The sequence below is a fragment of the Ursus arctos genome, unplaced genomic scaffold (assembly GCF_023065955.2).
Source record: "Ursus arctos isolate Adak ecotype North America unplaced genomic scaffold, UrsArc2.0 scaffold_23, whole genome shotgun sequence".
Lineage (NCBI taxonomy): Eukaryota > Metazoa > Chordata > Mammalia > Carnivora > Ursidae > Ursus > Ursus arctos.
Window position 1 is genome coordinate 30,948,410 of NW_026622908.1, and position 25,814 is coordinate 30,974,223.

At 41.1% G+C, this 25,814-nt stretch overlaps 1 protein-coding gene across 24 annotated transcripts in view; it reads right to left on the reverse strand.

Moving 5' to 3' along the window:
* Positions 1-25,814, reverse strand: part of PHF21A (PHD finger protein 21A) — a 188,705-nt gene that overhangs the window by 9,690 nt on the left and 153,201 nt on the right. For 12 of the 24 annotated variants that reach the window (XM_044389001.3, XM_048213516.2, XM_044388995.3 and 9 more), the window contains 5 exons: positions 11,774-11,872; positions 8,999-9,050; positions 8,161-8,240; positions 7,429-7,516; positions 4,690-4,853 (listed from right to left, as the gene is read on the reverse strand). In XM_044389001.3, coding sequence (XP_044244936.1) covers positions 4,690-4,853; positions 7,429-7,516; positions 8,161-8,240; positions 8,999-9,050; positions 11,774-11,872 — 483 coding nt within the window. The remainder of the gene's footprint in view (positions 1-4,689; positions 4,854-7,428; positions 7,517-8,160; positions 8,241-8,998; positions 9,051-11,773; positions 11,873-25,814) is intronic. The other 12 variants (XM_048213573.2, XM_048213535.2, XM_048213544.2 and 9 more) reach the window with 1 other exon arrangement.

Consider the following 25,814-nt stretch of genomic DNA (forward strand, 5'->3'; position numbering starts at 1 on the left):
CTTCTCTAGAGAAACAGTCTTTCTTGAACCTGAGTCCTGTGTGAGTCTGCATCTTTATGAAGTTTATAAAAATTTTAAGGTTTCAGAGACTGTTTCACATGAATCCTAGATAAATTACCCGGGATGAAGTAAACAAAAGTGTTGGGTATTCTGTTGGGTACAGAGTTCTCCCTTTCCTTTGCCCCTGAGCAGGAGAACATCAAGAAGTGGAGGGCGGACAGTATGTAAATAAAAGTTAGCTGATTTCTTTCAAGTTCTGAAAGGAAAGAAGGCTTCCTATCCTATTTCCATGTTCTAGAGCAATAGTTCTCCGTCTGTTTGGTGTCAGGACCCCTTTACAAATCTTAAATTACTAAGGACCTCAAAGAGCTTTTGTTTATGTGAGTTATATTTATTGATATTTACTGTATTAGAAGTTTTAAAAGTTTTCGGTTTTGAAATAATTACAGAATCACAGTAAGTTACAAAAATAGTATACTGAAAAACTGTAAAACCCCAGAACACACAAGTGCACATTCCATGAGCCATCAGAGTTATGACATCGCTACAGGTCATGTAATATCTGGAAGACTTCACTGGTTACTCTTGAGAGAAAGAGAATGAAAATGGCAAAGAATATTTTAGTATTATTATGAAAATAGTTTTGATTTTATGGACCCCGAAAAGAGTCTCAGGGACCAAACTTGGAGAATGACTGCCCATAGAAATGAATAATAAAATGCCAGGGTATAGCTTTTATCTACCCAGAATGGTTCTCTGCTTAGCTTAAAGACAGCAGAGGAAGTCCCATGGAGGGGCTGCTCCAGGTCAAAAGGCTCAGGCCTTGGTGACTGAGTTGTCACCATAAACCAAACGTTAAACTGAAAGATGGTGACCCGCGATTCTTTGCTAGGAGCTGAGCATGTATGTTTCTTGCAAACACCCAGGCTATTATCAACTGCAACTTCATCATTTGCTAAAAGAATTTTGTAACTATGTCAACGTATCTTCCCTTCTCATAAAATGATAGTGGCAACAAGGTCTATCCTGAGGATTAGTGTCTGGCTGGGTTTTGTATTACCAAGTCCTTCTAGACGGTTACTGATCCCCAGGAAATGCTTGCCTCTCAGCTGTGATTGTTTAATTAATGTTGCTGGGGCTTGTCTGACCCAGCAGCAAACACACAGAATCCGGTGTGATTTTAATCACTACCACTGTTGGGATACTGTAAAAGTAGAAGTCAATTATCTTAAAAAAAAAATCCATTCCACTAGGTTTAACTTAGGAAGTTCTAACATATTTAGTGGTTTTAGAAAAGCCTCTTTCACCTTCAGATTTCTGAAAAGAGCAGTGTTTGCATTTCAAGACAAAACCTGGCAGAAGCTTTTACTTTGTGATTTGATCCGAGTAGAACCTTGGGGTTCAGTCTCTCAAAGAAAGCCACAGATCCCCCATCAGGGGTCAATGTTTAGGAAAGAGACTCACGCGCAGAACCACAAAATCACCTGTTCCCCGGCATTTGTACACCCTGTGGAAGACCGCTACCAAGAGGTCATAAGCCAGCAATCCCTCCGGCAATGCTTCTGCTGAAGAAAAGCTGGGACGATCTTTGGTACCAGCAAACAAGGTTTCTGACAAGGACTCCTGGTACTCATTACTCAGGACAGGTAGAAAACCTTCTACTCAGGACAGGTAGAAAACCTGTATCAATTACTAATGTCAAAACTCAGGCAGGCTGGGTGAAATTCTGAATTTCAAGAGCAAGGCTGAGTCTGTAGTCACCAGTTATGTCCAAGGAAGGAAGGCTGCCAGAGAACAGAACTCCACTATGACCTGGTCCTCCAAAGAGGACACTTCCTTTGCGGCTTCTAGAATTTCAATTCAGAATGTGCATACGGTATTGTTTTGTTCTTTGGAAAAGGGTACACCATTAGTAAGCACTGAGAACCTTCCAGTTCAAGGGACATTTTACCTGAAGGTGATCCTAAAGACAAGGTCTGTAATTCACAAAAGAAATGGGACATGTACAAACTGAAACTCTTGGTTCCCTCCTCAACCTGCTCCTCTTGCCATCTCTAGTAAACGACAGTTTTATCCTGTTAGTTGCTTAGGCCCAAAACTCTGGATTCGCCCTTGACTATTCTCTTTTTCTCATACTTCATATCTAAGCCTGCCAGCTCTTCAAAATATATGCAGACTCAGTCACTTTCCTCCATTTCTATGTCTCCCACCCCACCAGGCCAAGCCGTCCTCAGCTCTTGCCTCCTAACTGGTCTCCCTGCTCCCATCCTATCCTCTCCACAGTCTGTTCTCTAGGTTTTAGACACAGTGATCCTTTTAAAATCCAAGTTGATTTTGTAAACACCTTAAAAATAGTAAACACAGGCAAGAACCATCAAAGGATGCTAAAACCACTGGGTAACAGTTTGTTGGGGAACTGGATACTTAAACAGACCCAAAGCTATCTCTGCTAAGAGAAAAGAGGCATCTTTACAAGTGGAGAATTTGATGCAATCTATGTTAAGAGATGAAAGCTAACATCACCAACAACGGGACAGACCGACTGACGGCACACGCTGCTCTTCGTGATCTGTTGGAAAGGACGCACCATCATGTATCTAGTGTTCCTATAAAAATGCATACCCTGAGTCTACTCTTGAGGAAACAATCAGATGATCCAAATGGAGGGACACTCCACACAGCAACTGGCCTACCTTTTAAGAAATGTCAACGTCACGAACGACAAAGAAAGGCTGAGAAACTGCTCCAGAATAAGGAGATGAAAGAGACAATACCATGACAAAAATATCAAGAGTGATCTTAGCTTGGATTCTGGAGCAGAAAAAACAAAGTGAGACAACTGGAGAAACCTGAATATGGAATATATAGTCTAGAATAATATTTACTCAATATGAAGTGTCCTCAATTTGATAGCTGCATTGTGACTATTTCAGAGAATATCTTTGCTCCTAGAAGATAAATGCTGAAGGGTTTCGGGTAAAGATTCACAGTGTCTGCAACTTCTTAACTAGGTCAACAAAAAGTGTGTGTGTGTGTGTGTTTGTGTGTGTAGGGGGAACATATGTGGCAAATGGTAACAATCAGTGAATGTGGGTGAAAGGTATATATTTGCTTTGTATTTTCTTGCAACTTCCCTGTAGCTTTGAAATTTTTCAAAATGAAAAGTTGAAAAATTACGTCACTCTTCTCCTCAAAGTCCTCCAGTGGTCCCCCATCTCCCTCCACGTAAAAGCCCCAAGGTCCTGCACCCTGGGCCCTGCCACCTCTGGGGAGTCATCTCCCACTATCTCCGCGCTCCCTCTGCCCTGCTGTCCTGGTCTTCTTGCCTTTCCTCCACACCATGTGCGTGCACACCTCACGGCTTCTGCACTGCTGTCCCCTCTGCATGGAATGCTCTCCCCCTGACATACTCTCACACCTTCCACTTCCTACCAGAAAGGCTCTCTTCCCTCTCTTCATAAAATAGGAGCCGGGGGCGCCTGGGTGGCACAGCGGTTAAGCGTCTGCCTTCGGCTCAGGGCGTGATCCCGGCGTTGTGGGATCGAGCCCCACATCAGGCTCCTCTGCTATGAGCCTGCTTCTTCCTCTCCCGCTCCCCCTGCTTGTGTTCCCTCTCTCGCTGGCTGTCTCTATCTCTGTCAAATAAATAATAAAATCTTTAAAAAAAAATAAATAAAAAAATAAAATAAAATAGGAGCCTGCTGCCATAATTCCTTATCCTCCTTACTCTGCCCCAGTTCTCTTTACGGCACTTAACCGCTACCTTTAATGTGTTCATTTGCTTTTCGCCTGCCTCTGGCCCTGTAACAGGAGCTGCTTGAGGGCAGGAAGTCGGGTTTTGTTCCCTGTTCTATCGCCAGCCTCAAGAACAGCCCTTGCTCAGCATGGTAGCGCTCAGCAAGTATTTGCTGACTACAATCACTGCTTTGTAAGTGCTCATTTAAAATCTTAGGGCGCGTGTGAGAGAACCACGCACTGACGGTCACCACAGGGGAGTGGGGGGAACAGGTGAAGGGGATTAAAGAGCACACTTATCATGATGAGCACGGAGTACAAGGTGTCCAACCGTTGCATCACTATAGTGTACACCTGATACTAATACAGCACTGTATGGTAACTATACTAGAATTAAAATTAAAAACTTAAAAAAAAGCAAAATAAAAACAAAGAACATCTCAGGGTACTAGTTTACAGTCCTGCAGTTTCTACATGCGGGCTACTAAACAGCTGACACTTCTTCAGGACCCTGTTTGATCAATTCTGCTGAATAAAGTTGCTTGAAAGAAAAGTTTCCCACTTCTTGAATTCTACTTGAAGCAGGAAACAAGGACTGCCGGGGAAACGTGCGCCTTGTTCCTTTTCCTCACCCCAAAACATGGACGATGGAAACCTGGGCACCTTTCAGTTATATGAGCTGGCTTCTTCCCACCCCATCCCCCTGCCTGAGAACTCATTCACAGCAAATCAAATCCAGATTTAAACAACTCTGACTGAGCCTCCTGATGTTGTAAGTGATTCTCAAGGACATGGCAGGACCTGGGGCCCAGGCGGAAAGCCGCCTTACACGGTCTACAGTGTACTGTTCCAGGGTTAGTCAAGGAGATGCAGCCAGTAAGGAGACAACACATGATAACGGTTTCCCCAGTTTAAGCTCTCAGAAAGAGAGCGTGCTTTTCCCAAGTTACTTACGTCTGTGGAGGTGGGGCTGGGCAGGGACACAGGCTGAACAGGTGCAGGGAAAGTGAATGTGGTCTCTGTCTTTTCATTTTCAGGGGAGTCAGGATGACTGGATGGGGGGGATGTTGGGGTAAGGGCTCCAAACCCCAGCACTGCATTGTATTTTGGAGGACGACCTATATACCAAGAGAAGGGAACAAAAGGGAAAAAAGGGGGAGGGAAAGAAAGGGGGAAAAATGATCTTACATACCTTTGGCCAGTGTTCCTCATTGGCTAGCATGGAAAAGGAAGTGAGGTAGCAGACAGAAGGTTAATACAATAGTCCCAAAGATAGGAAGAGAAGCAAAGATTTAAATGTCATTAGAAACAACTGCATGAGTCTCAAAAGAAAGGAGGATAAGAGAGCCCTGGAGAATGACAGGAGGGCTGCATCATGTCAAAGGGCCTGGCCTTGGGTGGATCATGGTGAGACTCCTGGACTCTTACGATCTGAGATTTCTAGCATGAGAACAAGATGCCAAGCTCAACAGGGCCACAGCTAGGAATAAGAGTCTATTTTTTCACTTCTTCTGCATATTGTTCTCTAAGGTTTCTCTGTAACCATCCTCCTTACAATCACTAATGATTCCCTGTTCCCACAAATGGATTTATTTACAATTTCTGCTTTTCCTTTTCTCTCTTATCTATATTTTGGTCATTTCACTGCTTGTGAGGGTGGAGAAAGGCAAACTGAGGAGGCAAAACTCAAGTTAACTATTCTCATCCCTTGCTGGTAGAGCTGGTGACAAATATGTTCTGGGACTAGCTGGAACCTAAGAGCTAAAAGGATGATCTGAGCTTAACAGTGATTTGAAGTATGTCTGGAGTCAGATTCCCTCCCCAGTTAATCAAGAACATCTCCCCGCTTCGGTCACAAACACTCTGGTGAACTACAGGTCTATGGACAGGTCCTGTCGCCAAACCTCAGAGAAGGCCCTGCCATCAGCAACGTTGCTGAAAGACTGATTGGAGCAAGAGCACTGGGAATCAAGCCTCATGGCTACAGAGGATCTATAAATGAAGCCTGACGGGTGTGGCAAGACTGGTCAACCACTCCTGCTTTATGATACATCTAAGCCGGGGTCCCTGACAGAAGGGCCAGGATCAAAGCTTGTAAGCTTTGAGTGATCAAAAGTATATGTTCAGCATGGCAAAGGGAAAAAAAAAAAAAAAAAAAAGCCGGAGAGGCACACAACTGCCTACAAGCACTGGTGAAAGGTACAGGCGATCACAACTTTGCCAACAGTTCTAATTTATATCAGGGTTATGCACAAGTGTCATGATTCTGTCAGACATTACACAAATGTTACCTATCTGTGTTAAACTGGCAATGTCTGCAGTACAAAGACAGATCATACAGGTTTGTCTTTTCTAGGGAATTGAGGGCTGCCCGAAGGGGAAATGAAAGATGAACGTTCTTTGTTTACCCACAGAAGGCACATCCTAGGCATTGTGAATACAGGCTTTCATCCTCTGACCTTGGCAAGTGATGCCAAGGTCTTTCTGGCTCGTTTAACCCCTGTCCTCTTAGCAGACAGTCCCCACCAGCAGACCAATTAACTGTGGGTTCTGACTGGGGGCTCCTTTCTGAGAACTGGGTCAGAGGTCACTAAAAATTGCCAAAAATAAAACAACAAAAAAATAACCCACAACACTGGTTACTGTGGCCCAGGAATCAATAGGAAGCAACGACTTAGGGTTTCCCATGGAAATATTTTTGGCCACCTAAAGGACAGGTAGGCAATGAAACGGAATGGGACACTGAGGGTGGGTACACGATCTCTCTTGGGTGAGGAGGTGGTAATGGTACAGTTGCAGCCCTGCCTAAGGCAGACAAAAGAAAAGGGTCAGGATGACCTCCTAGGCTTCCAATAGCTCTGAGACAGTGTGTGCTTATGCAAAAATTAGTATGCTACTCCCTCACTCTGCAACCTTTCTAGCCTGGAACTGTAATTCAGGGACACATTATCATGTGCAGAAAGGGACCTTGGGACGTATTACTGACATCAAAGAACAATTTCAGAATCTTGTTTATGAGCTCCAACTCAGAGCTATTAAGACCTACTCAGACCTGCACAGAGGGCTGCTGCCTCTACCCTACCCACAAGTAAGGGGCGCCACCCCCAACCCCCAGGCCTGAAATAGGGGGACAGTGCTCTTTAGGAACTTCTACTTTGGGAGCCTGTTTCGACCATGACCTCCTCTTCCTTAGCTGGAGATGCCCTCAACTCATAGATTCTAAGTTCTCAGTGTGGCTACACCTCTCCTTCCTGGAAAGTCTGCAGCTCACAGAAACCCGAGTCATGCTCTGGTCTCGCTGGCAGCAAGACAACTTAGACACTACTAAGAACACCTTGGCAACAGCAGTGCTCTGTTCTGCTCAATGATGCTAAAATGCTTCCTTTCACACAATGTTCTGTTCGCTGTGCTATTCATGGACAGCCTGGTGGGCCTGGGGCAGAAATGCTGTATTAAGCCATTTCCTTGAGTCAGCTTTGCCAGAATCCTAGGAAAGGCAGCTTGCGATTCAGTATACAGAACTCTAAGGAGAAATCTCTCTCTTCTCCCCCCATTTTCAGAGAACAACAACAACAAAACTATGTTCAAGGGATTTAGGAGTTAGGCTCTAGGACAAGGGGAGGCAGGAGGGGGAAGAAACACAACACAGAAAGCAGAAGCAACAGCGAGGGAGAGCTGCAAAAAGGTACTCACCTCTCTTCCGGGTCCCAGGATGCATTGTACTGTTCAGGTATGTGACTGCACTCTTCTTACGCTTTGAGGATTGAAGAAGGAAAGGTAACTAGTTGAATAGCATGGTTACTACCAACACCGGCACAAGCTACAGACCAAGCACAGCATGCCTGTCAACATGCCCGCGAGTGAGTGCAAGTCACCCCAAGGTCTCAGTGCTAATGGGCTTTATTATATATACTTGGCTCTGAGAGAATAGAATATTCCAGAGAGGTCTGCCTCTGCTTCGGATGACAGCTGTGTTGAAGCCAAGATGAGTTAAAATTTTTTTTTTAAAGATTTTATTTATTTATTTGACAGAGAGAGACAGCCAGCGAGAGAGGGAACACAAGCAGGGGGAGTGGGAGAGGAAGAAGCAGGCTCACAGCAGAAGAGCCTGATGTGGGGCTCGATTCCATAACGCCGGGATCACGCCCTGAGCCGAAGGCAGACGCTTAACCGCTGTGCCACCCAGGCGCCCCAAGATGAGTTAAATTTTTAAGGTAGGTTTGTATTTGCTCAAACTTCGGGAAAAAAACTAAGGGAAAAGCAGTGAATAATAATTTAGCCAGAGAAAACCCCATCATTTCACAAAGCTGGCCAAGCATAATCAAGATACTGTTCTTCAGTAGGTTTTTAGATAGGAGGAGATGGAAAAAAATCATCATTAAAACTAGAACAGTGAGGGGAAGGCCAAGCGCTGGCCGGGAATACCTCTGGCTCAAAGACGGCCCCACTGTACACCGGATTTGCTGTTGTTCTTCTTTTTCGCTCTTGCCTCTTGCTTTGGATTTCTTGGGAAAACAAAAGGGTCGAGTTAGAAGAGAGGTATAGAGAACCTCAAAAACTGAACTTTACTGTTTATCTTTTGGTTTTCCCATGACAAACTAGAAATGGGGGCACATCTCCTGATCTCACTGCAGCCCCAGCAGAGGCAAGCACACCTCCGGGAACAAAGGTGGAGGACCGTCCACTCTGACTGCTCAGAAAGCAAGACCATGCTGTCCCCCAGCGGCTCTCTCTGACCCACAGCTTAACAGCAGACAACACATCTAAACAAGCTGTCCTCATCTATTTTTAGTTCACTGGAAAACAGGTGTGGATGAACTTTATCCACAGACCTAGACTGAGTAACCACAGTTCACCATTCTTGAGTTAAATAACTAGGACAGGGGTAGCTTTGTAACTGCTCTTAAGATTCAGATAACCCAGAGTGACTGAAAAATACAAAGACTTGTCAGAGGGGCATCTGATACTTTGTGCTGTCAGGGAAAAAAAAAAAGAGTTCCTCTAAGGTGAAAAGAAGTCAGTTTAACAGAGGCAACTGGGGAATCTCCCCTGGACAGCAGTGTGGATGACAACAGGGAGGGGAGGGGATGAATGTTAGATAGAGAAAAGACAAGTTTGACTCCAAAGCAAAGAAGGTCCACATTAGCTGAATCATACTCTATTCGTGTTCCAGTGTTCTACATTCTACAATAAACTCAACACCATTTTCAAGAACAAAGCTCTGGGCCAGAAGCAAGGCAGCACCATGAATATCTTCTCTTACCTTCTAGATGGTCATGTGTTACCAATCCTAGAGACACCATGAAGGCAAGTTTCTGTGCCAGAGAAACAAGAATGTACTTCAGTTTGGGTTCTCACAAAGCCAACTGCATGTTCCTAGTTAGACTCCTTGGCAAAGCCAGCCCAACGGGCTGGTCGCTTGAAGGAAGGAGGCCAGGTTCAGGTGACCCAAGAACAGACACCTTCCAGAGCCACTCTGGAGGCTTTCTGGTCTTACAGGGATCAAACGAGAAGGACTGGGGCCTGCATCTTCTACTTTCTCAATGACAGAAATCAGCAACTTTGAATGCCCTAAGTTTTTTTTTTTTTTTTTTTTCAGAAAAATCCTCTTATAGGGAAGAGGATTTTGTACTCAAAAAACATGCAGAGGGTTACGAAGAGCCTCCCATACCACCGGCTCCAGATGCTAAGTGCTTCTTCACTTGTCACAGCAGGCCAGGGTTTCTGATGTTTTTACCACCAAGGACTGGACAATGCCAACTCAGAGCTAAACGAGTTTTAGGAACAACAGCAGACGGTCCTGTTTAATACTATGGTTTTTGAAACAAACATGGACCTAAAAATTATGGAGGAATCTCCCTTTGGAGAGCACTCTCCGGGCTCCATCAGAAGTTAAACCGATTAGAATACCGAACCTCAAAGCTCGAACACTAGATGCCTAGAGTTGGAGAGAGCAACAGACGGATTCTTATTTTGCTCTGTAGTCACGTGTGGTCTGGAAAGTATGTCCTCATTTGCAAGTGGTTGCTGAATATACCAAACACTAGATCACCAATTTCCCTCACCGATAATAAAGAATACCATCAATTGTTAGGACATATTCCTGTAGAATTGTTTCTATCACCGCTTGGGCTTTAACAATCCTGATAGCTTCCCCTCAACATTCAATACCACGATGCTTTGGCCTGAAGTGAGAGATGCAAGCTCTTTCAGATACTGAGTGTTTTAGGAAGAAACAGTCCCTGAGCAAGCCACTTGAGAACACAGAAGTGTCCTTTACTGGTATCCTCAGGGTTCTGAAGAAATGTTTTTATTTTACTTCTTATTTGAAAAACTTAGCTGGGAGCCTATCCCCTTTAGTAAGGAAAAGCACTCAGACTCGCTGCCCGTTTTCTACACTGCACGTTGAAATGGCATGTATTTTGTGACTGCCAGTTAACTACATTCCAACTTTTCACTATTCTTCACAACCTGATCAAGACTAGAAGGCTGTCTGCCAACTGTTCTGTTTGTAAAGCAGTGTGTGGTTTGACATTAAGATGCACCTTCTTTTAATCAAGTAACAGTACTCTTCTTGGCCAGTCACATCCAACTCATCTTTGCCAGTCGAGTTCAAGCTCACATAAAAAAAATGTAAAAAAACAAACCACTCCTCTCCTCTGGAACAGATTTTCAGGGATAAAGAGAATAAAAAGTTGTTAAGAACTTCTGCCTCATCTATGCATCACACGTGTACCAAAAACTAATTTATTCTCTTTATGGCAGTGATTCTGTCCAGTTAGAAGGTGAAATATCCACCACTCTACACGGTAGTAGTACTCACTGGCCCGCACTGGGCCACCAACATAAGATATCCTTTGGTTTCCTTTGGTAATTTTGTGGATGACGTCATAAGTTCCTCAGCAATTTGCATCACTGGTACGTCTTTCTGGTTCAAGTTTTGGTCCCTTCTTTACACATACTTTAAAAACGAATCCATTCATATCCAAAAGAATAATAATTTGTACCTGTTTTAGAAAAACCGGAACTGGCTTAACTTAATAAATCACCGCTTTAAAAAAAAAATGACATGAAGTTTTGATGGCTTCATGTTACTATTTGACATGGTTTCATTAAAAAAGAATGCATTGAGGACAGAAGGAAATAGATTGCTGGTCTAATAAAGTCCAACTATCAGATTCATCATCATATTACGTGTCCACATTTTTCTTTTAGAGCTGCTTATGCAAGAGCCAAACTAAAAAATTCTTTTGTCTAAGAGGACACACACATTCACATTGTGTATCTGTACCAGTCCTGTTTGCTATGTAAGTTTGTAATTCTATCCTAAGTTGTAGTACAGATGTTACTATTTTCATCCCTACTTTTAGGCTTCAACAAACAACTTTTGGGCTACTGATTCATTTGGGGTTTGGGAATCCGGTGCAGTGCAATGGCAGAAACAAAAATGCACGTATAACAACTGTAATCGATAACATAAATAGACCTTAGCTGAGTGAACTGGACGGACCTCTTAGAAATGTTGGCTGAGACAAACAAAACATAATTACCATGAGGAATACCCGGGAAAATGATCATTAATCTTATATTTCAAATTTGTAACGTTGCATGAAATGCCTGTATGCCAGCTCACGGACACTCCAGGCCACACTCTTTTTTTGTTGTTGTTTTTTTAAAGATTTTATTTATTTATTCGACAGGATAGAGACAGCCAGCGAGAGAGGGAACACAAGCAGGGGGAGTGGGAGAGGAAGAAGCAGGCTTCCAGCGGAGGAGCCTGACGTGGGGCTCGATCCCATAACGCCGGGATCACGCCCTGAGCCGAAGGCAGACGCTTAACCGCTGTGCCACCCAGGCGCCCCCCAGGCCACACTCTTAATCTGCCTTAGGCCAAACCGACTAGGCAATACATTATCGGATAGTGAGGAAGCACAAGGAAAGGAAAATCAAGTGACTCAGAGAGCAAGTGTCCCTCCTGGTTTGTGAGAATAAGTCACATCCCACAGACTGAGCCATGTCTTTGGAGGGCTAAGCCTACCTGAGGGTTCTCCTCCCGTTTTGGTTTGGGTGCAGCAGGTGGAGTGATGGTACGGCTCTCTGTTTGTTTCTCATCTGTTTCTGTGTGGGATTTAATTGTCTAGGGAAGGAAAATTAAATGAAAATTTAGAATTCACTTTTTATTTAAATAATGAAAACATAGTTTAACTGTAGCCAATGAGGAAGAAAAAAAAGAACATACTCAAATTGGAAACATTAATAAAGGAGGTAATATGGATTACATTTTGGAAGGGTGAAAAATAAAATGAAAGGCCCCAGTTGAAATAAATTGTATAACTAGAGTAGATACGAATCTGTAACTACAACAGTCTAAATTATACAAAAAGAAAAATGCACAGCTTAATTCCTATGTATAAAAATGAGTTTAAATTGCTCTGATTTCACTGTATTTTAGGATATAGGGGCAGTTTTCCAGAAGGAAGCCCACTCTTGTTACATATGGGTCAAACTCTAGTCCGCAGCATGCTTAAGATCTGAATAATGTAAAAAAAAAAAAAAAATCTTACATATACTTTCTTCTATTTCCAATTCCTATCATAACCTAAGAGAAAATGCAGAACTATCCTCACTTGGGATATTTAACACCTGCCTGTTTCATTCACTAGAGATGCACTTGCCAAGAAAAGGTCATCTTGCAAGAGGCTGACACTCTGATTACCCCCAACCTTGTCTTCCAGATGCATCCATTCAAACAAAAGAACACCAGTAGCATTACCATCTTTAAGCACAAATGGCAGCTAGCAAATTGGTAGACTGGGGTTGCATTACTATTCTTATTATGACTCAATGGCTAATTCATTTTATGAACCTTGTAAATACTGAAATGATATTAGAACAGTGGATATAAAACTGTGAACACGAACCTAATTTAGTTTTTCAAATTAAAAAAAATGTGGATGCTAATTGTCTTTCTGTATGGCAGCAAGGAATTAAATAAATGAGAATGAAACTGATTACTGATGAGGAAGAAGCTTCGGTCCTGTAAGCAGAACATCAAAAGTTCTCAAAAATCATTATGTTGAAAAATATGCTACCAGATCTGAAAAAACAAATACAATCACAAAGATCTTTCACTTTATTTCCTAGCCACTTCCATATTTTCCTTCTGCTTCTCATATTATTACTTTAGGAGAATGTCAGCATCTGCCTTATAAAACTGTGGCAGTCACTGTTCTGGGGCACAAACGCTGCCTGATATTCTGTTTTTCATCAGTTCCCTGTCCTATTTCCTCCTCCATACGGCAAGCTACTTGAGAGCAGCATTATTCTACACACATCTGCAGTCCTCTGTGCCTAGTACAATGCCTTCCAGAAGAATCACTCACTTCACCTCTCACATACATTTTTTAACCCAAAAGGACATATTTCCTCCATAAAACCAACCATGAAGCACACCACAAGGGGGACACAATGGGAAAGTAGTTTATAGTGTCGTCTTTAAGGCCCTGGGTGTCCAGAAAGCTTATGTTCATGGCTTTCTGAGCGAGGAAGGGCAGGGGTCTGAGGGAGGGGGAGAACAGGTCAACTGGAAGGGTTTGCTGCTCTACTCCCAAGGCTATGTGAAGTTCCTTGGGGTCTCTGGTTCCATCTCTAGGGCTGAGTGACACACATGGTGGTAATGCCTCTGGGGGAGGGCAAACCAATTCCTCTCAACTAAGAAATTACCAAGTGTTCAGATTTTCTCTCACTCAAGAAGAGTACAATTATCCCAGGGTAAGATAAAGAACATGAAAAGCATCCAAATAAATAAACAAATAAATAAAACAATCAAAACACCAGGGAGATGTCTTTCTCTCCTGGAGCTGTTGCTCCGGGCAAAACCAGGCCACGTTGTGAATAGCACTGTGCAGAAGTCCATGTGGTGAGGAACTGAACCCCCTCCGCCAGCAGCCAGTGTGAAGTGAGGTCTGCCAACAACCACGTAACCGAGCTTGGAAGGGACTTATCCAGTCCCCGTCGAGCCTTGACATGACTACAGCCCTGGCCAACTTGCTGGAATGCAAACTTGTGAAGGACCTTGAGCCAGAAGCACCAGCTAGGAGGCAAGCTGATTCCTGACCCTCACAAGCTATATGGGATAATAAATATTTGTTGTTTTAAGCTGCTTAAAACAAACCAAAAACATTAGGGTTGGGGGAGTGACAGAAATGGCAGAACAGGGAGTTCTAAGAATTAGTCCTTCCACTGAAGCTATCATTAAGCTGGCAAAAACAGAATCAACTTCTTAGAATTCTGGATCTAATAAAAACCTTATAGCAAACAGGGGGACACTTACTGAAGAAAGAGGCTGCTAGATTTCACTAAGAAAGCATTTTTCCTTACCTACCTACAAACCCCCATTCCACAGCTTGGGCAGAGGCTTTGGGGATGGCACCCTGTGTTCCTAGTGTGGCTTGTTGGTGCCAAGGGAAACAACATGGACCTTGTTCTCAAACACTAGTGGTTGTGCATTTTGATTTGTTTGGTGGTTCCCTGCGGACTGGTACAGAGGCTGACCTTTGCTTTGCCCACCTTAGGCTGAAAGTAGCTTTTGGCGTGGCATCTGATGAAAGCATCTAAAGACATATGTTACCCATAGTCACCTAGTGCAAGGGATGGTGGATGGAGTACACCACAGACAGACCCGAAGTGCCAAGGGAAACAACATGGACCTTGTTCTCAAACACTAGTGGTTGTGCATTTTGATTTGTTTGGTGGTTCCCTGCGGACTGGTACAGAGGCTGACCTTTGCTTTGCCCACCTTAGGCTGAAAGTAGCTTTTGGCGTGGTATCTGATGAAAGCATCTAAAGACATATGTTACCCATAGTCACCTAGTGCAAGGGATGGTGGATGGAGTATACCACAGACAGACCCGAAGGCCTGGGGAGGAGGAAGCTGAGGAGGAGGATTCTTGTAAGAGTAACGGCTTTGAAGAAGTATCACATATACTGGGGAAACCGGAGTATAGTGCATATTCCCAGGACTAGATGCATGCTCAGAAAAGATGTGAGAGAACCCTAGGCTTACACCTCTGGCTGATCTTTGAGCTCTGTCCAAGAAAGAGGTGAAGGCTAAGGCAGAGTTATAGACAGCCTGGTTAGCACTGAAGAAGTACCCCCTGCTCAGAGCCAATCTGCTCTGGGAAAGTTTTTGGTTTTTTTTTGTTTTTTTTTGTTTTTTTTTTTTTAGTTGTTGTTGTTGTTGTTATTTGGTCTTTTTGGCTCCAGTTGCTTAAGGAAATCTGTCAGGTCACTAGCTGACCCAAGACAACAGAACAGAGATTTCAGAGACTATACATGACAAGAAATACAGTTTTTGCAAAAATATTTTGGAAAAGGCAACAAACAGATCTCAACAATTAGTAACAGTAAACTCCAGGGTGGGAGAAGAATCTTATTTCCAGAGTTATCACACTGTAATTTCAAAATGAACAGTTTCACAAAAAAATTGGAAGGCATACAAAGAAACAGGAAAGTATGGCCCATTTGTAGGAAAAAAAGAAATCAACAGAAACTGGACTTAAAGAAACCCAGACAATGGACTCTCTAGAGAAAGACTAAGTGTCTTAAATATGCTCAAAAAGCTAACGGAAACCATGGACAAAGAACTGAAAGAAACCAGGAGAACAATTTCCCAACAAAAAGAGACTATGGATAAAGAGACAGAAATTATTGAAAGGAACCAAACAGAAACTTTGGAGCTGAAAAGTATAAAAGCATAAATGAAAAATTCACTAGAGGGGTTCAGGCAAAAGAAAGTATCAGTGAACTTCAAGACAGGACAATTGAAATTATCCAGTTTGAGGAACAGAAAGGAAAAACATGAAGAAAAATGAACAGTGCCTAAGGGACCTGTGGGACATTACCAACATATGCATTATGAACTCCCACAGGGAGCAGAGAGACAGAAAGAAAGCAGCAGAAATAATACTTGAAGGAGTAACAGCTCAACCCTTCCCAAATGTGATGAAAGACAGGAATCTACACATCCAAGGAGCTCACTGACATCCATACAGAATAAACTAAAAGAGACTCAGAGTCTGGGGGAAGGTGGTAGAGTAGGAGGGCCCTGAGCTCTCCCTGTGCCTACATTTACAACTAGATATCAACCACATCCAAGTCAGTAAGCCAGACAGCAATTGGAAGACTGGAAGCACAGACTCCACACAGAAGCAGCTGGATCTGAAAGGTCAGGAAGTTCAGAAAGCTGGAGGGAGGCTGTCTGCAGGAGGGAGGGAGCTGTGCACATGGAGATGGCAGAGAAATGGGCCCTTGCACCGGGGAGCTCACATGGGGAAGACTGAGTCCCATAACGTTTGGCTTCAAAAACGGGGCTTGGAGCCTGGAGCTTTAAAAATCAGCTGACTCAGCACTGAGCAAGCCAGGAGGGTGAGTGATAGCTGGGTCAACACCCTTAAAGGGACAGCAGCCTGAGCCAAGAGGCAACATAAAAATGGCAATTTTCACAACACTGGGGTCAAATGGGAGACAGATCTGTCCATACTGATTCTGGTGCATGTTGGGGGATGTCTCCAAAAACTAAGGAGCTGGCAGGTGCCATTTTCCACCTCCCCCACCCTTCCCCCCAGCATAAACCTGTGGGAGGGAGCACTGCACAGACACTTGCTACCTAACCAGCTAGGAGAAATCTAAGATTTCTCTAGAGGACCGGCCAGCTACAAGCCTGCTAGCCTAGGCCCTGGGCTCAGTGCAGATTTCTTAGTATACACACCCTGCCCAGCCACTGCAAGCAGTGTGCCCCTTGCGGTCCCTTGGTCCTGGGGGTTCCAACACCCAGCCTCACTCCACTGGCCACCCGTATCACTTTGGGAAATTCATCATAGGACTAGTGGCCCAGGGCAAATTGTGCTACCACCCCCACACTCCCAAGTTCCCCAGTGGGCACGACGCCTCAGAGCTAGCCTGCCTGGATTCCACCAACACCACAGACAGCAAGCATAGCGCACAAGAGGCAGAGAGTCAGGGCAGATGACTGCACTGAAAAGTGACTCAGACTCAACAGCAGGGCATAAACAACACACAGGATACTCTCCTGAAGTGCCAGGTTCTGGGGAACAGGGGACCCCACACTGCAGGGCACTCCAGAACCTCTTCTTCATAAAGTCACCACTTGCAACAACAGAAGACACAGCAGATTTTCTTAACACACAGAAAAAGACACACAGGGGCAGACAAAAGGAGGAGATAGACAATTATCCATCCCAAATGAAAAAACAGGACAAGGCCACAGCCAGAGATCTAAGCAAAACAGATATAAGTAACATACCTGATACAGAATTTAAAGCAGTGATGATAAGGATACACACTGAACTTGAGAAAAGAGTGGAAGACATGAGACCCTTAACACAGAGATAAGGAATCACATAGCAGAGATAAAGGGCTCAATAAATGAAATGAGAAATATGTCTGATGGAATGAATAGCAGGATGGAAGAGCAGAGGAACAAATTAGTGACCTATAACACAGAGTAATGGAAAGTAATCAGGCTGAACAAAAGAGAGAAAAAAGAATTATACAAAATGAGAATACACTTAGGGAACTCAGTGACTCCATCAAATATAATACATTTGTATTATAGGAGTCCCAGAAAAAGAAGAGAGAGAAAAGGAGGCAGAAAATTTATTTGAAGAAAAAATATTTGAAAATATTCCTAATCTGGGGAAGAAAACAGATTTCAAGATCCAGGAGGCACAGAGAATGCCCATCAAAATCAACAAAAGCAGACCCACACTAAGAAATACTGTATTTGAATTGGAAAAATATAGTGACAAGTAAAAAAAAATTTAAAAGAAAAGACAAAAAGAAGTCACTAACGTACGTGGGAAAACCCATAAGGCTAGCAGGAGATTTTCAACAGAAACTTTGCAAGCCAGGAGGGAGTGGCATGATATATTCAAAGTGTTAAATGGGAAAAATACTCTATCCTGCAAGACTACCATTCAGAATAGGAGAAGAGATGAAGAGTTTCCCAAACAAAAACTAAAGGAGTTCATGACCACTAAATCAGCCCTGCAAGAAATATTAAAGGGGACTCTTTCAGTGGAAAGGAGAGACCAAAAGTGACAGTATAGATGTAGGAAATGCAAAAGCAGAAAAAGTGAGTATTTCTGTAAAAGAAATGTCAAGGAACTCACAAAAAAAGAATAAAAAATACAATAACATATACCTAAAACGTGGGGAGGAGAGGAGAAAAGAATGGGCTCAAATGTAAATGACCATCAACTTAATATATAGACTGCTATGTGCAGAAGATGTTATATACAAACCTAATGGTAACCACGTATCAACAAAACCACTAATAAATACGCAAAGAATAAAGAGAAAGAAATCCAAATATATCACTAAAGAAAATCAGCAAAACATGAAAGAGAAAGGCAAGAGGGGATCGGAAAAATCCTCAGAAAAAAACCACAAAACAAGGAATAAAATGGCAGTAATATATATTTATCAATAATTACTTTGTACATAAATGGACAAAAGCCTCCAATCAAAAGACATAGTGTGACAGAGTAGATAAAAAAAACAAGACCCATCTATATGTTCCCTACAAGGGACTCATTTTAGACCTGAAGACACCTACGGATTGAAAATGAGGGGATGGAGAAACATCTATCATGCAAATGAAATGGATGTCAAAACAAAGCCAGAGTAGCAATACTTGTACCAGATAAAAGACTTTAAAGATTTATTTATTTGAGAGACAGAGAGTGAGCATGGGTGCATGTATTGGGGGAGGGGCAGAGGGAGAGAGAGTGAGAGGATCTTAAGCTGGTTCCACACCCAGTACAGAGCCTGATGAGGGGCTCTATCTCACAGCCCTGAGATCATGACCTGAGCTGAAACCAAGAGTCGGATGCTTAACTGACTGAGCCACCCGGGCAACCCAGATAAAAGGCTTTAAAACAAAGTCTGTAAGAAGAAACAAAGAAGGACCCTATATAATAATAAAGGGGACAATCCAACAAGAAGACAGAACAATAAATATAAATATTTATGCACCCAACATAGGAGCACCCAAATAAATAAAAGTTTATAACAAATATAAATGAACTAATTGATAATAATACAATAGTAATAGGGGACTTTAACACCTCACTTACACTGAAGGGCAGATCATCCAAACAGAAAATCAACCAGAAAACAGTGGCTTTGAATAACACACTGGAACAGATGCATTTAACAGATAACATTCAGAACATTTCATCCTAAAACAGTCGAATACACATTTCTTCAAGTGCACACAAAACATTCTCCAGAATAGATCACCTATTAGCCCACAACACAAGACTCAACAAATTCAAGGAGACAGAAGTCATACCACACATCTTTTCTTACCACAATGCTATGAAACCAGAAGCCAACCACAATCTGGAAAGACCACAAAATCACGAAGGTTAAATAACATGCTACTAAACGATGAATGGGTCCAACCAGGAAATAACAGAAGAAACAAAAAAAAGTACATGGCAACAAATTAAAATGAAAACATAACATTCCAAAACCTCTGGGATGCAGCAAAAGCGTTTCTAAGAGGGAAGTATATAGCAAGACAGGCCTACTCCTCAAGGAGTAAGAAAAATCTCAAATAAACAACCTAAGCTTACACCTAAAGGAGCTAGGAAAAGAAGAGCAAACAAAACCTGACTTTAGCAGAAGGAAGGAAATAATAAAGATTAGAGCAGAAATAAATGATATAGAGGGGCGCCTGGGTGGCACAGCGGTTAAGCATCTGCCTTTGGCTCAGGGTGTGATCCTGGCGTTATGGGATCAAGCCCCACATCAGGCTCCTCCACTGTGAGCGTGCTTCTTCCTCTCCCACTCCCCCTGCTTGTGTTCCCTCTCTGGCTGGCTGTCTCTATCTCTGTCAAATAAATAAATAAAATCTTAAAAAAAAAAGAAATAAATGATATAGAAACTAAAAAAACAACAGATCAGATCAATGAAACCAGGAGCTGGTTCTTTGAAAAAAATAATAAAATTAATAAACCCTTAGCCAGACTTATCAAGAAAAAGAGAAATGACCCAAATAAATGAAATCACAAATGAGAGAAGAGAAGTAACTACCAAAACCACAGAAATACAAACAATTATAAGAGAATATTATGAAAAACTGTATGTCAACAAATGGACAACGTAGAAGTGGATAAATTCCTCAAACATATGAACTACCAAAACTGAAACAGGAAGAAACAGAAAATTTGAACAAACCAATAAGCAGCAAAGAAATTGAATCAGTAGTGAAAAAACTCCCAATAAACAAAAGTCCAGGACCAGATGGCTTCACAGGCAAATTCTGTCAAACATTTAAAGAAGAGTTAATACCTCTTCTTCTCAAACTATCCCAAAAAATAGAAAAGGAAGGAAAATTTCCAAATTCATTTGATGAGGCCAGCATTATCCTGATACCAAAACTGAATAAAGATACCTCTTAAAAAAGAGAACTACAGGCCAATATCTGTGATGAACACGAATGCAAAATCCTCAACAAAATACTAGCAAACTGATTTCAACAATACATTAAAAAAAAATCATTCATCACCATGACCAAGTGGGACTTATTCCTGGGTTGCAAGGGTGGGTCAATAGTCACAAATCAATCAATGTGATTGACATCACATCACTAAGAGAAAGGATAAGAATCATATCATCATTCCAACAGACACAGAAAAAGCATTTGACAAAGTACAACAACATCCATTCACGATAAAAACCCTCAACAAAGTAGGGTTAGAGGGAACATACCTCAACATAATAAAGGCCATATATAAAAAACCCATAGCTAACATCATCCTCAATTGGTAAAAACTGAGAGCTTTTCTCCTAAGGTCAGGAACAAGACAAGGATGTCCACTCTCACCACTCTTATTCAACATATACTAGAAGTCCTAGCCACAGCCATCAGACAACGCAAAGAAATAAAAGTCATCCAAACTGGTAAGGAAGAAGTAAAACTTTCACTATTTGAGAATGACATATCTGATAAAGGGGTAGTATCCAAAATATATAAGAACTTATAAAACTCAACATCCAAAAAACAAACAATCCAATTAAAATATGGGCAGAAGACATAAACAGACATTCCACCAAAGAAGACATCCAGATGGTAAACAGACACATGAAAAGTTGTTCATCATTATTTACCATCAGGGAAACGCAAATCAAAACTATAATGAGATACCATCTCACACCTGTCAGAATGGCTAAAATCAAAACTGCAAAAAACAAGTGTTGACGAGGATGGGGAGAAAAAGGAACCTTCCTGCACTACTAGTGGGAATGCAAAATGGTGCAGCCACTCTGGAAAACAGTATGGAGGTTCCTCGGAAAGTTAAAAACAAAACTATCCTATGATCCAGCAATCTCACTGCTGAGTATTTACCCAAAGAATACAAAAAAACGAATTTAAAGGGATACATACAACCCTTTGTTAGATGAATGGATAAAGAAGTGTGGTTTATATATATACAATGGAATATTATTCAGCCATAAAAAAGAATGACACCTTGCCATTTTCAATGCTATGGATGGATCTAGAGAATATAATGCTTAATGAAATAAGTCAAGAGAAAGACAAATACCATATGACTTCCCTCATATGTGGAATTTAAGAAACAAAACAAATGAGCAAAGGGAAAAAAAAGAGAAAGACGAAGAAATAAACTCTTAATTACAGTGAAAAAACGGACGGCTACCAGAGGGAAGGGGAGTGGGGGATGAGTTAAACAGGTTAAGAGGATTAAGGAGTGCACTTGTCATGATGAGCACCAGGTGATGTATGGAACTGTTGAATCACTATTTTCTATTCCTAAAACTAATATAACTGTATGTTAACTAATAGAAATTAAAATAAAAACTTTAAAAAAATAATAAAATAGGGGCACCTGGGTGAGCCAGTCAGTTAAACAAACATCTACCTTCGGATCAGGTCATGATCTCAGGGTCTTGGGATCGAGTCCCGCATAGGGCTCCCTGCTCAGTGTGGAGTCTGCTTCTCCCTCTCCCTCTGCTCCCCCCCACTTGTGTGCTCTTGCTCTCTCAATCAATAAAATCTTTAAAAAATTATAATAAAATTAAATTAAAAAATAAAATCTGTGTTACTATAAAAAAAAGAAATTAAAAATAAATAAAAGAGATCCACATTTTGCCTTTGGCAAAAGAATCTTGAAAGCAACAAGACATAAGTGATGCATCACATAGAAGAGGTCTTCAATATGGTTACCAACTTCTCCCCAGAAACCAGAGACCAGAGGTAGTGGGTTACATATCTAAAGCTGAAAGAAAATCACTATCAACCAAGAATGCTATATCCTGCAAAAAGCTAAGGAAGTTCATTGCTAGTAGATCTGACCTAAAAGAAATACTGAAGGGAGTTCTTCAGGCTGAAATAAGAAGACACTAGACAGTAACTTAAAGCCCTACAAAGAAATAAGAATTACAGTAAAGGAAACAACACAGGTAAAAATAGAATCCAATATTATTATATCTTTGATTTGTAACTCCTCTTTTTGTTTCCTATGGGATTTAAAAGAGAAATGCATAAAACAATAACTATAAATCTATATTAGTGGGCATATAATGTATAGAGATATAATTTGTGACAATAACAACATAAAGTGGGGGGAGAGGTGTATAGGAACAGAGTTTTTGTATACTATTAAAGCTGAGCTGGTATCAATTCAATTGTTAAAAATTTATGAATGTTAACTGTAATCCCCATGGTAACCACTAAGAAAATAACTAAAATATATACAGAAAAGGAAATGAGGGCATCAAAAGTGTGCACTGGAAAGAAAAACCAAACAGAAAAGAAGGCAGTATTGGAGGAACTGAGGAACAAAGAAGACATAAGATATGTAGAAAACAAACAGCAAAATGGCATAAATCCCTTCTTATCAGCAATCACTTTAAATGTAACTGGGTTAAACCCACCAATTAAAAGACAGAGAGTGACAGAATGGATTAAAAAAACATGATCTGAAATATATGCTGCCTGTAACAGACTCATCTTAGAGCCAAGGATACAAAAAGGTTGAAAGTCAAAGAATGAAAAAAGACTTTCCATGCAAATAGTAACAAAAAGAGTACAGGGTTAGCTATACTAATACCAGACAAAATTCATTTTGAGTCAAAAATTGTTACAGGAGACAAGGAAGATCATTACATATTAATAAAAGGATCAATTCATAAAGAAGATATGACAATTTTAAATATATATGCAACAAACAACAGTTTCTCACATATATGAAGCAAATATTGACAGAACTTAATGAAGAAGTAAAAGTTCTATAATAATAACTGGAGACTTCAATACTTCCCTTTAAAGAACGGAAAGAGCATGTAGATAAAAGATCAGTAAGGAGGGGTGCCTGGGTGTCTCAGTCAGTTAAGCATCTGACTTCAGCTCAGGTCATGATCTCAGAGACTGAGCCCTGCATTAGGCTCCCCACGCAGTGGGGAGTCTGCTTCTCCCTCTCTCTCTGCCCCGCCCTCCCACCCTCTCTTGTTCTTTCTTAAATAGGTAAATACAATCTTTATTAAAAAAAAAAAGATCAGTAAGGAAACAGAGAGCTTGAACAACACTATAAACCAACTAGATCTAACAGACGTATAAAGAACAGTTCACTCGACAACAAGAGAATATTCTCCTCAAGTATAATGAAACGTTCTCTAGGACAGACCATGTTTTAGGCCACAAAACAAATCCTAATAAACTTTGAAAGTCTTACATAATACAAAGTATCTTCTCTGACCACAACATAAAGAAGCTAGAAATCAGCAATAAAGGAAAACTGGAAAACTTAAAAATATATGGAACCTTAACAATGTACTCTTCAACAACCAATGGGTCAAAGAAGAAATAGCCAGAGAAATTGGAAAATACTTTGAGAGGAATAAAAATGAAAACTCAATATACCAAAATTGATGTGATGCAGTGAAAGCAGTGCTCAGGAGGAAATTTATAGCTCAAACAGTTTACATTAAAAAATAAGAAGGATCTCAAGCCGATAACCTCACTTTAAACCTTAAAGAACTAGAAAAAACTTTAAGGAACTAGAAAAAGAAGAACTAAACCCAAAGCTAGTAGAAGGAAGAAAAGAATAAAAGTTAATAGTGGAAATAAATGAAATGGAGAACAGAAAAACAATAGAATTAATGAAACCAAAAGTCGTTTATTTGAAGAGATCAACAAAATTGAGAAACTTTAGTTGGACAGACTAAGAAAAAAAAAGAGAGAAGACACAAATCACAAAAATTGTAAGTAGAAGTGGGGACATTACTACCAATCTTTTAGAAATAAAAAGGATTAGAAGAGAGTACACTGCAGAATTACCAACAAATTAAATAATAGAGGTGTAATGGGCAAACTCCTATGAACACACCAATTACCAAAACTGACTCAAGAAGAAATGGAGAATCTCAACAGACCTGTAACAGCTAAAGAAATTGAAACAGTAATTAAAATCCTCTCCAAAAAGTCCAGAACCAGACAGCTTCACTGGTGAATTCTACCAAACATTTAAAGAATTAACACTTCCTAATTTGTTCTATGAAGCCAGTTATTACCTTGATATCAAAGCCAAAGACACCCCAAAAATAGAAAATACAGACCAATGTCCCTTATGAATATAGTGAAAAATTCTTAATAAAATGCTAGCAAACTGAATCTCACAGCATACTAAAAGGATGATACAGGGGCACCTGGGTGGCTCAGTCACGACCCTCAGGGTTGTGAGATTGAGCCCTGCCCCGTGTCAGGCTCTGCGCTCAGCATGGAGTCTGCTTGGGATTCTTTCCCTCTTCCTCTCCCTCCCCCTCTACTCCTCTTCCTGCCCCCCTGCTCCTACCCCCTCCCCCATGCTTGCACTCTCTCTAAGTAAATAAAATCTTAAAAAATAAAATAAAAGGATGGTACACCATAACAAAGTAGAATTTATCTCAGGAATGAAAGGAATGTAATACAGCACATTAATAAATGAGGGCAACCCCCCCAACACACGACCATCTCAATTAATGCAGGAAAAGCAACTGAACACTCATTCATGGTAAAACAGAAAGCTAGGAATAGAAGGAAACTTCTAGGGCAGCAATGAGAAACCACAGCTAACATCATACTCAATGGCAAAAGACTGAAAGCTTTTCCTCTGAGATCAGGAACAAGAGAAGTATGCCCAACTTCCATCAGTGCAGTTCAACACTGTGGTGGAAGTTCTAGCCAGAGCAATTAGGCAAGAAAAGACGGAAGAGGCATCCACATTGGAAAGGACAACGTAAACCTATCTCTATTTGCAAAGGATGAGATCTTACATATAGAAATCCCAAAGAATCCACAAACAATTATTAGAGCCAATAAGAAACTCAGCAAAGTTGCAAGGTACAAGATGAACACAAAAATCAGCTGTATTGCTATATAACAGTAATGAACAATTGTAATAGTAAAGTAAGAAAACAATTACATTTATAATAGCATCCAAAAGAATAAAATACCTAGGAACAAATTTAACTAAGGAGATAAAAGACTTGTGCACTGCAAACTATAAACCACTGCTGAAAGAAATAGAGAAAACCTAAATAAATGAAAAGAAAACCATGTTCAAGAACTGGAAGAATTAATATTGTTAAAAATGCTATGCAAAGCAACCTACAGATTCAATATAATTTCTATTAAAATTCCAACGGCCTTTTTTTGGCAGAAGAATTGAAAAAACCAATTCTCAAATTCATGTGGGAATTGCAAGGAACCACGAATAGCCAAAACAATATTGAAAAAGAAAAACGTTGGAAGACTCACACTTCCCAATTTCAAAACTTACTACAAAATTACAGTAATTAAGAGAGTGTGGTTGGTACTGGCACAAAGACAGATCTTCAGACCAACAGAACAGGATTGAGAGTCCGGAAATAAATCCATACATCAGTGGCCAACTGGTTTTCAATAATGGTGCCATGATCATTCAAATGGGGAAAGTCTCTTCAAAAAATGGTGCCAGAAGAAATGGATATCCACACGCAAAAGAATGAAG